This window comes from Bacillus rossius, chromosome 1, assembly GCF_032445375.1.
Source record: "Bacillus rossius redtenbacheri isolate Brsri chromosome 1, Brsri_v3, whole genome shotgun sequence".
NCBI classification, from domain to species: domain Eukaryota; kingdom Metazoa; phylum Arthropoda; class Insecta; order Phasmatodea; family Bacillidae; genus Bacillus; species Bacillus rossius.
Genome location: NC_086330.1, coordinates 287502376 through 287514427, shown reverse-complemented (window position 1 = coordinate 287514427; position 12052 = coordinate 287502376). Strand labels below are relative to the sequence as shown.

At 37.7% G+C, this 12052-nt stretch overlaps 1 protein-coding gene across 1 annotated transcript in view; it reads left to right on the top strand.

Moving 5' to 3' along the window:
* LOC134527695 (coronin-2B-like) overlaps window positions 1-12052 on the top strand; it is a 128106-nt gene that overhangs the window by 67213 nt on the left and 48841 nt on the right. Inside the window, exon 7 of the mRNA XM_063360599.1 lies at window positions 8435-8659. Coding sequence (XP_063216669.1) covers window positions 8435-8659 — 225 coding nt within the window. The remainder of the gene's footprint in view (window positions 1-8434; window positions 8660-12052) is intronic.

Below are 12052 nucleotides of genomic sequence, written 5' to 3'. Positions count from 1 at the left end.
GGGTAATTTATTCGCGTAAATTCTCTTTTATTCACGATTTTCGTGTGTTTTTTGCGCACGTCTGTAATTGTGTCGGTGAAAAGTTTTACGTGAGTTTCGAGCTCATCTGCTGTGTCTATCGCTGGAGTTTCTGTAAAAGTTAATTCCAGGTCTTCGCGAAATTTGTCCCAGTCGGGAATACCAAAAGTGCGGCTAAATATCGCTGCGCAAAATTGAGCATTAAAAGTTAATTGAATTAGTACCGGAAAATGGTCTGAGTCAAGCTCATCTAATTTTTCTGAAATAACCTGCGCACCTGGTATGTTTGTAAGAGCTATATCTAATATGTCAGGCATGCCGCCATTCGTTGGATAGCAAGTTGGCGAGCCTGGAGCAAAAATTTCGTAATTATTTGCTACCGAATGATCTAATAATTTTCTGCCTGCTGGGTTAGTATTTTTGCATCCCCAGTCTTCGTTTTTGCTGTTTAAATCGCCTGCGATGAAAAAGTGTTGCTGTGGATTAATTAATTTATTTAAATCCCTAGAAAGTAGTGGCTTATCTGGGGGTTTATATACTGCCGACATGCAGACATGCGCATTTTTATTACGAATATTTATGCTGGTGGCCTCTAGGTGCTCTAAGCCAGTTATTTCTATCGGATGGTGATGAATCCCGTGTTTAATTAATATGGCTGTGCCGCCCCCACGAGTGGCGCGGTCAGTGCGGTAAGTGGTGTAACCACAAATATTAAATCGATGATGCGGTGATAGGTGAGTCTCGGTAATGAATGCCACATCAATCCCATATATTACAAGGCACTGTTCCAACTCGTACGACCGAAGGCGGAGACCACATGCATTAAAGTTTAGGAGTTGTAGTGTTTTCCCCATGTTTACTGCCATTTACTGGAGCACTGTCGCGAGTGCTTCCAATAGAATGGTTTGGCGGTATTTTATGCTCTCGGTGGAGCGGATGCGCGCGTAATACGGTTCGAGTGCCTTCACTAAATTCCAATAATCGCACATGCGTAAGATCTCTGCGAGTTCCGCGAGGCTAGTGATATTATTTGTTGGCTGTGCTTCTGGCGCGGTTTCTGCTCTATGTTGACTTTTTTCGACGCGAGCCTGCACAATTTGCTCCGCCGTGCGCCGCGGTGCGCTTACGCCTGACGTAGCTGCCGCGTATGACGTGGAAGCTACTGCCTGTGATTGAGTTATGCCCGGTTGGCTGGCCTGCTCGCTGGGCCGTGCGTTTCGCGGACTGCGCTCTGTTGTTGTTGTTGTTCGGTGCACGTGTTCCCTGATGGGCGCGGGGGGAGGGGGGAAACTTTCCCGCGTCGGTGCGGCCGGCTGTGCTCGCGAGGCTGTGCGCGCAGCTTTCTGTGCTGCCTGTTCCGCGGCGGCCTGTCTCCGAGACTCTACGATCTTTAAAAACGCGGGGCACTGTCGCCAGGCCGCGGTGTGGCCTGTTTCCCTGCAGTTCGAGCACACCTTTGGTGCCTCCTCTGGGACGGGACATTCGCTGCGGGGATGCAAACCCGCGCACCTAATGCATTTCGGAACCTCCGCGCAGTTCTTTGTGGTGTGTCCGAAGGAACTACACCTCTTACAAAGCGGGACGTCCTCCGCGCGAGTCGTGTACCGCTCGATCTTTATTCCACTTGTATAGTACAAGTGTTTTACGGCGTAGATGTCGTGCGCGCTTGGTGCCACGCACACCACGAATGACGGAGTTGGTTCAAAAATTTCCTGCCCTGAGTTGCGGTCTGTGAGCCGCCGACTAAGCTGTTTGATGAAGTTTACCTTGAAACCTAGCGCGGTGAGCTCCTCGGAGATCGCGTCTACTGGCGTGTATTTACTAAGGTTTTTAATTACAACCTTCTCGCCTCGCTCGCTGGGCTGGGAGAAGGTGTGGTAGGGCACATTGTTGGCCTTGAACCACGCGGTCGCCTTGTCTTGATCGGATTTACCGTCGAACGTGATGCGAATTTCTTGTCGTTTCGTTAGCGTCATCCGGTTTTTGACGCCGAGTCGCGCGAATGCAGGGCCCAAGCTGCCGATTGCCTGGCTGTTGCATACGACGAAGGGGACGCGTTTGTAGCGCGGAGCCTCGTCAGTTGGTGTCCGTTGTTGCGGTGTCGGTACCGCTTGTGACGCATCGCTATTACGCCTGCGTTGTCTACGCTCAACAGTGGTGAAGCCACTGTTGTCGTCCTCGGTTGTGGTGGGCTGGAGCCCTGACGGTTTTTTAGACTGAACAGAGTGTTCAGTCTCTGAGTCGCTGCCCTCATGCGTGCGCTTCGTCGCGGTGCCGACCTCCATCTCCTCGTCGCTACTACTCATCGCAAGTAGGTGCCCCGCCTTGAAAAAAGCAGGGCACACAACAGGCGTATCGTCCGACCTAACTAGCGTGGTATTCCTATCTGTTCGCCGCGTCCTAACTACCTATCGAACCTAGCACCTTACGCACTGGCCACTGACCTGAGCTTCCTTTTTAGGAACGCCAGGCTAGGCAAAGAGAGAGGCTGACCCTTCTCCGACCAGCACGCGGTAAAGAATGAGAAGGGGCTGGAAAATGAGGGTATTTATCAGAGAAAGGGCTACATCTTGCTCAGCCAATGACAGACGAGCTGTCTCCCCATTGGCTGTGCACCATGTAGTTAAAGCGGATTGGTTATGGTGGGTTGAGTATTGGCTATTGTTTTGTGCTGCAGGGATGTTTCTCTCTTTATCAAAGGGATCCACATATTTTTTAATTCAATGCTCTGCTGGCTGAAAATATTTTTATTGCTAATAATGAAGGCTGATTTTCCTTTTTATTTTATCGGATTCCTGTATGAGTGGTGTGGAGTCTTCCCAGAGAATTTTGTGGCTATTTTCCCATGTATGTTCAGCAAGTCTGGATTTTAGGGTTTCACCCTTCTTGCAGTTGTTTTTGTGTTCTTTGATTCGGGTGGATAGAGCTCTGCCAGTTTCACCTATGTACATGTGGCCACATTCACAGGGGATTTGATACACACAGTTGTGAGTTTGTAATTTTTCTGTGGCTGGTTTCACCTTGGTAACAATACTTTTAATAGTAGATTTAGAACGGAATGCTGTTTGAAGTCCATATTTATTTCCTAGGCGTCTTATTTTTTCTGAAAGCCCTTGAACATATGGAATAACTAGGGTTCCTGCAGGTTTCTCAGTTTCTGTGGATTTGAGTGTTTTGTTGGATTTCAAATGCTGTTTGATGGTGTTGACAGGGTAACCATTGGCTATGAGTTCTTTTTTTATATGATTGTGTTCAACCGCAATAGATTTCTCATCAGAACAAATAATCTCAGCTCGGTTGGTTAGTGTGTGAATTATGCCAGTTTTTGTTGTTTTGGGATGGTTGGATGCAAAATTAAGGTATTGGCCTGTGTGCGTAGGTTTCCTGTATACTTTTGTTTCCAGGCTGTTGTTTTTTCTGCTGACTAGTACATCCAGGAAAGGAATGCTACCTTTGGTTTCTTTTTCATATGTGAATTTTATTGATGGCCTCAGAGAGTTGAGGTGGTTCACAAATTCCTCCAAAGTTTCAGGTCCATGTTGCCAGACAGTGAAGGTATCATCCACATAACGGAGCCAGATTTTTGGAGGGCTATTACTTTTGCTAAGTGCTTCTTGCTCAAAGTTTTCCATAAATATATTGGCCATAAATGGTGAAAGAGAAGAGCCCATTGCCATGCCATCGGTCTGTTTGTAGAAAATATCCTTGAACTGGAAATATGTTGTGGTGACACAGAGGGTAATCATTTCCATGATGGATGGGATTGGTATTATAGTTCTGTCCTTTAGGGTTGGATCAGCTTCCAATTTCGCCTTGACAATGCTGAGTGTTTCGGCTACTGGCACATTAGTGAAGAGGCTTTGGACATCAAAACTCACCAGGGTATCATTGTTTTCTATTTTCAGTGTTTTGACTATAGAAATAAAATGATTAGAATCTTTGACAAATGTATCTGTCTGTCCTGCTAGTGGCTCAACAATTTTCAGGAGATATTTTGATAGTTTCTGGCATGGGGAATTACAACAACTGATGATCGGGCGCAGAGGCATGTCGGGTTTATGAATCTTTGGAAGACCGTAAATGTGGGGTGCTTTACTGCTGTGTGGTGTCAGTTCTGATCTAGTTTTTTCTGGGATGTGATTCTGATGTTTTTTTAGAGTTTGGTACACTTTTCTTTCAATGCTGGCTGTGGGGTCTTTTACCAGTTTTGTATATTGATCTGTGGTGATCAAATCAGTAATTTTTTGCTCATAGTCTGGTTTGTCAAGTATGACTGTAGCACGACCCTTATCGGCTGGGAGGATTACAATGGTATGGTCGGATTTCAGAGTTTTGATGGCCTTTAGTTCATCAGGCGGCAGATTCGGTTTAGGTGGACCAGCTGAAGTGATTGCTGTACGCACATTCCAACAGAAAAAGTTCTTAGCAATGGCGTATGTCCAAAAACTTACATCAAGTCATGCACTCCCATTGCACAAATCTTTTAAAGATAACGTTTTCGAATGTATTAAAATATTACTTTTGTTTGACAAAACGTGTGATACAATAATATGTTGAACCTCGAGAAATCTTTTTCAGAGAGACTTAATGGAAGAAAAAAAAACTGTAAGCGGACCTTTACTTACATCAAATTTTATGTTAGGTAAATGGGCATACTGAGAACAGTTAAAGCCAATGTAGCGTGAAAATTGTCATAAATGCTTATGATTTTACTGCAAACTTTACATGATGTGTAGCATAATTAATTTATTATATCCAGTTGTCCTTAGCACAATTTTGGGCGAGCCATGTTTGTGCCATATAAAAGTGTAAAACTATTTAAAACAATGCCAGCTCATCAGCTTTCAATAGTAACCTTTAAAAACTAATGCACACATACTCTTTGGTCACCATTCTATTAATTTTACTAATACAAATATAGAATTTTTTTTTTTACGATAGAAAAGTAAACACAGCGGCCATCATGGCTACAGCAAAAAAGATAACGTGTTCGTTTGTGGATATGGCCAGCAGAGCGGTCCATGGCCAGAGAATTGTGTTGCTAGAATTGCTCCAGCGCATCGCTTTTTAAACTTCCGAAAATGTTACGTAAATAATTAGATAAAATTAAAAAGACAAGATAAACAAAATTCATTAAAAATTATTTTCCCAGACACGTTTGATTCCAAAAGACTCTGAGAACAGAATATTGACCATGCTTACAAGCAGTTGTAATAAACAACTCTTCGATATATTTATTGGTAATCGCTTGACTATTTATTGCAGAGAATCAAACTAATACATCAAAAATCTTTTTACTTTCATAAACTTTTTTTGCCGTTTTTAATTTTCAGAAGAAGAAGAAGTTAAGTTCAGAATGTTGTTTTTCTGCTTCTGGGAACATTGTCACTTCCAAGAGGCAATGCCTGGATCCAGAACATGTAAAGGAATTGGTCTTTTTGCACTGCAATTTACGTAATGTTGATAGCAAGGTGTAGGCTTGGATTTTGATGAAGACATCACTGATTGTGTTTTATTACTAAACCATTAGCAGAGACTTAAAAATTTACATGTTACTTGAGTAATAAAAATGTATCTAAAGCTAAAGAACATTACTCTTTTAAGCAACAATTTATAATATGCCAAATTTTGACTAATTATTCAGATTTATACCTAGAACTTAATTAGAAAATATTCGCAAATTATTCGCTATTCGCAAATATTTGCAATTATTTGATTCACATTTGATTTGCATTGAAAAAGTCACATTCGCATAGCCCTAGATGTCAGTCAATCCTCGATTCTCGTGATTCTGTATGTGTTGGACTGCCTTGTTGTTAATTTTTTTAATCTGGCACATTTTAGACAAAGCAGAATTCTATAATTATTTTCCTTAGTCAAAATAATTTTTTGTTAAAATTCACAGTTTTTACTGTTCAATGTTGATCCAAGCTTAAAAATAATCTAATTTCATAGAAATATGTAGACTCTCTCTTGGATTTAACGAAAACTAAACCTTGAATATTAGTTTTCTTCCCCATCTTATCTTCCATAATTTTAAATAATTTGTCGGTAAAGTTAACTTTAATCTTGTTATTTCGTAGAGTTGTGGCGATACGAGTTGGCAGAAGCCAATTTTGCAGATTTTTAGATGAATCAGCATTTCTGCCAATTCACGATATGCTTGTTAATTTTCCGCCAATATTATTGAAAAATGAAAGTGCCTCCCTAACCAAAAAATCTTTTCACTTTTAGTACTATTACATACTTTGAACTTGCATCATTTCCTAGCTACGTGTGCCAGCCATACGTATCAAACTTAAACATTCTATGCTTTAATAACGTTCTTGAATCTAATACATAGTAACTAAATATATCACCAGCATGGTAAATATCACAGTATAGATAGATAAGAACAAAAACTCGCTTTATTTAGAGCATGTCTACTACTACAAACATTGGAAAATACCAACTGCTTGAACTGCAAAGAAAGGTTCGTAATATCGTGACAGATAATTTTTTAAATTAACTTATGTAAAGTTTTTAAAATTGATTTAAAAATAATACCCATATAATATAGGATTTCACATAACGTAAATAACTTTTACGGTTTTAAGCAGAACACATGAAACACATTTCCGTTTAAATGTTTGGTACTGTAATATTTGCTGCCGTACGTGTTAAGTTGGTATTGTATTTTAAAAATGTACTAAGGCTTGCAATTTTGCACAATTTAAATTCATATTTTTTGGACCTTGTTTTTCGTGAATCAATATTTTTCATAGTTACCATTATTAAATTATATTCATTTTTTATAATTATGTATTAAATAATTAAAATTTCCAGCCTCCATTAGTATATTCATGTTTCATTAGGCAACTAATGGGTTGTCAACAAACAAATGAAGACATGCTAAAAATAAGAGTTTTAAAAGGAGAAGTTATGTTCTGTTTATAAACTTAAATATATGTGCATTTGCATTGCTTGCTATTCTTAGAATGAGTTATTTTGGGTAATTTAGTAAATTTATAAAAATTTTTTAACCAAAATGTGTTTTCTCCTGTATCGGTTCGGAATTGCTGAATTGGCAACAGTTGTATCGGCATATCGGCAATTTTGTGAATTGGTACATCTCTAATATTTTGTAATAACATGCTTAGTTTATTTATTGAACCCCTTGGCAATGAAACAATATGTGGCATCTTAGATAACTATATACATGCAACATAAAACAAGAGTGGTGGTTCGCTTTTGCTATCTTATGTCATTAAATGTAATGTTTGTTCGTTTTGTGCATTTCAAAGTAGTATATGATTGGTTTCTATGGAAAATTTTTTAGTTTTCAGTTGGTGTTGTAATTTATGGTTATGAAGTTAGATGTGGCTGAAGTAATTTTAAACTATTTTATATACTGGTAATTAGAATTTTTTTTAAAAATCTGATAACAATTGGTATGATAACGACTGAAGTGTGGAAGTTTTTTCATCTGGACCAGTCGGACTTGAACTATGTTGTACGTAATATTTTTTTCTGTGAGCATCTCGTATTATTTCAGGCATGTAAAGCAGAACTAGTTCCAGCCAATCCTATGTGGCAGTTCTGTTCTGAGATACTGCCTAGTGTTAGTGAGCAAAATTCAGTGATGTCAGCAGTTGACAAAATGAACGCCTACATTCAGAACTTTCTGTTACTGTGTTGCAGTTTTGGAAGGAAAAAGAGTTTCCCAGGTTGCAGAAATTGGCTAAGAAATTTCTAGCTATTCCTCCAACTACTAAGTTCCCTGTGAGTCTTTTCAGTACAGCAGGACTCATTGCAGACAAAAAATGAAAACGTTTGGACCCTGATCTTGTCAAAATGCTAACAATCTTCAAAAATAAGCTTGTAAATATGTGTATTTGTTTTTTTTTTAAATTCTGTTTGTACTTGGGGAACAACATAACATTTTGACATGGCCACAGTGCTGGAATACAGCAATTTCTATCAATACCATATCATGAAGTAGTTTTTGTTTTTTGCTCTATAAGACAATAATAAACTTCCTCAGCTGTTACACGACTCATGAAATACTGTGTATCCAATCTGAACTTGCAAAGTTTATAAACCCATGATCCAGATCAGAATCGAGCTGGGAATTGGTGAAAATTAACTTTAGCGTAAGTATCAATGACATTTATGTTTTGACATCCTCATTTAAATGCAGTGGTTACACAAATATAATCTATTAACTGTGTTATGCATGTTGTTTTTGGGTTCAGTCTTTGTTGCAATGCTGGTGTTTGTGTTTGTTTTGTTTTTATTTGTTTTGGTCTGTGGAAAATTATCTGAGATGTAGAGCAGTTGGAGAGAAGTCAGGTCGGGTAATTTTGTTGGTGGTGTTTGGCTGGCCATCCTGTGTGTGTGGTCAGCGTGATACAGAGCCCTGAGGGCATTTCTGCAGGAAGGGGTGTGCCACGCGGGCACCAAGGCGTGCAAAGTGGTGTTCCTTGGCAACTCTGGGCGGCTGCTCACCACCGGCTTCTCGCGCTATTCGGACCGGCAGTATGCTGTGTGGAGCCAGAGTGACCTGTCGGCTCCGCTCTGCGTGGAGAGCATCGATTCCTCCTCGGGCGTCATGTTCCCGTACTACGACCACGACACACGCATCGTGTTCCTTGCGGGCAAGGTGAGCAAACCAATCCGTATATCAGAATATATCAGTATGACTTGTTTACAGACAATATGGTTGATTTTCTGATGATATATTTTATAACCCAGCAGTAGCAAAACCTCATTCAAAAATATTTGTTGACTTTAGTACATAATTTTAAAACCCCATTTTTAATTAAAAAAAAAGTTTGAATAAATGCAGTTGCTATGCAATGTTGTAATAAACATAATTGATGATTTTATTTTAATTCCTACTATTGTTTACAAAAACTTAATATTATTGTTTGATATTTACAAAGAACCAGCAATCCAGATCATTCACAAACACCACAGATACACGAATTTAAGAATTTTCAAATATAAATTGTGAGTTTTGGCATTTTAAATTCAAACCGCTATTTATCGTTCTTTTGGCATATTTGGAAGGAATTTTCTGAAATTTCATCGTTAAGTTGTTATGTGAATACTAAAAATTTATCTTATTAAATAAAATATGCATGTATTTACATTAATTTTGTAGACACGATGGTTATTTTGATTTCGTTGTTCGGTCGCCATCTTCGTTTATGCCAATGTTTACTCAACCGTGTTGACACGGTTTTACTATGAAAAAATGTTGTCTCGCACTTGAAAAAAAGTCAATATAATTATATAAATAAAAAATTTAATTTTTTGAGTAAATTGTTTTTATATGTTAATAGAGCATTGATAAAATTTATACTTATATTTTTTTCAATGCGTTCACATTTTGGTTGAAATTACCAGCTTGTTAAGACATTTTGAGACTTTATAGTGGTCACTCTGTGTAATTGGTCATGCTCAAGTAAACCTTTTTTTTTCTATCAAAACTTTATTATGAAAGTTAAGTTGGAGTAAAATGTGATTAATATTATGTTGTCAAATAATTATTGAAATAATTTTAACTTTTCTACACCCATAGTTTTAAATTTATTGTGTGATATCAAGAAAAAGATATCCAAAAATCATGGATATAAATTGTGTACGAACATTAGATAGGTTGCCTGCGAAAACTACGTATTTTTTTTATCATTGAGTAACTTGGTAAGTACATTTACATATTTTCATGTTAGTTTTCTGGTTTAGGGACTATTTGTGAAAGGAAATATACAGATAATATAAAATTAGGGATAAAGTTGTCAATATTTTGTTTGAAATGCCTAAGCCTCCTGAAAATGCGTATTTACGGGCGGAAGAATTAAGATGTGACGGTTTCTATGCTTCTGACCCAAAAATTCTACTGTGCAGTCAGTGGAACTGCGCAGTGACTTATGAATAAAAGAAATAGTGTTCTTAAATACACAAACAGCCAAACATGATGTTGCACAAAGAAGTTTGCTACACACCCAGACAATCAAGTTCAGACCTCAGTTTTTACCAGTTTCAATACTGTTAAATACAAAAAAATTTTGATTGATAACTTTGCATTAAAAACCACAGAAGCTTTAGCTAAAGCAAATATACCTTTGGAAAAACTCTTAAGATCAGAACTTGCAGGAATGGATGTGTGAATTTATCGAAGGAGCAGGTGACTTGCCTTGTGTCAAAATGTTAAGAGAACAGTATGTTCCAAAGCTAGCGTAACAGCATGCAGATTATTTGCGCGAGTTTATAGAGAAAACGGAAATTTTTCTACTTTGTGATGAAACTACCCTGTTTTATCACATAACCGTCACACCCATATTTTAAGGCATCCAAATTTGGATAAAAAAAAACTCGCGTAAATGTCGCATTATGTTTTTGGTCCCACTATTAGATTCCGAGCGCTTTGTGTAGATATCTTTTCCGCATAAAACGATGTATTTTAAAGTAGAAATCTTATATTTATTCAGACATTACCACTTACTTATTTAATAAATGGAAATACGAAGTTGTCTTATGTGTAAATTTTCTTTTAAAGTCTTTTTCAATGTTATAACTTTTATCTGTTCGTCTGCGTCGCCACGGTGTACCGCTTATAAAAATGTAGTCAGCGCTAGTTGGCATCAATCATAAAGTTGAAGAAAGGGTTTTGTTGCATGAATTATTAATATAAATTGTTTGGCGTGCTCGTGTATACTCCACCTTTTTTTAAATAAACATTCTTTCCATGAATGTGTTTTGTTTTTAGAATAACTTTACCTAACAAAAAAATAATTTTTTTCCGCATGATCGTCGCACCCCTACTTTTCAAACTTGATTTTGGTATTTAATGTGCGACAATTATGTGAGAAAACACAGTACATACTTGAAAATACAGTTTTACGGGTTGCTTCTGTTAGCTTTCTGGAAAAAGCTGATGCGACAACTTGCTCACAGGCTTTAAATTACTGTGTCTAGAAGTATAGCATTAAGTTTTGCTACATTAGAGGCATAGTTTCTGACTTGGCTCCATAGTATCTGACTCAGCTCATTACATGATGAAATGCATATCATGTCTACAGATACTTTTTGGTGTACATGATGTCCTACATGTACACTGCTGGGCTCACAGGATCATGCTGGTGGGCAATGCCATGTGCTGTGAATTGTCAGAGGTAAATGAAGCTGTGGTGAAGATGAAAACTGCCTTCTTGAATAAAAGAAAATGTAGGCACCACTATTTAAAATATCTGAAAGAAAATGCAAGCAGACCAGTGAACTTATTCCCAATGCCAATTGCTAAAAGATGGAATTTGTGGTTTAACTCCGTATTTTATTTAGCTGAGTATCTGCTAGATATTGTTTGACTTCTTCAAACAAGAAGACATTGTAATAAACCTGTGTTCCTGTAGACTTAGTAGGTACTTAAAAAAAAAAAAAGCTAGAAACGTACGGGCTATGGCATACGTCAAGAAGACATTTGAACAGTGAACAGAGGCGGAACACAGGTAACATACAAAGGATTTAGGTGTTAACACCCCAAAAGATTGGTGAGTGTTAAGGTGGATTGTAATATATAAAAATATAAATAAAACACTGAAATCTGGTTACTTCTAGATTATTTTAATGGTTAACTTATTTTATTTTGGACAAGCCAGATTTATCATAGTGTGGTAGTTAATACTTTAGGTCACCACTTTGATGACTTACAAACTAATGACAATAAATATTTTTATGAAAATTCACAAGTTCAGTAAACTCAAAATTTAGTACAGTCAACTCAAATGCCCTAACTTGGGACAGTTTTGCACTTCAAACTGTAATTAATACCCTTTTATAAAACAATAAAATAATTTTAAAAATACCCACATTCCAAAGGACCCTTAGGCTCTACATTCTCTAAATTGGAATATTTAATATTTCCTTTTAATATTAAAAACAAATAATTTTGATTGTCCCAAGTTAGGGCCATGGTACCTAACTTGAGACAGCCACGTTTTACCAGGTATTTTCATATTTAGAGCTCCTATATCGAACTTGGGACAGTGTT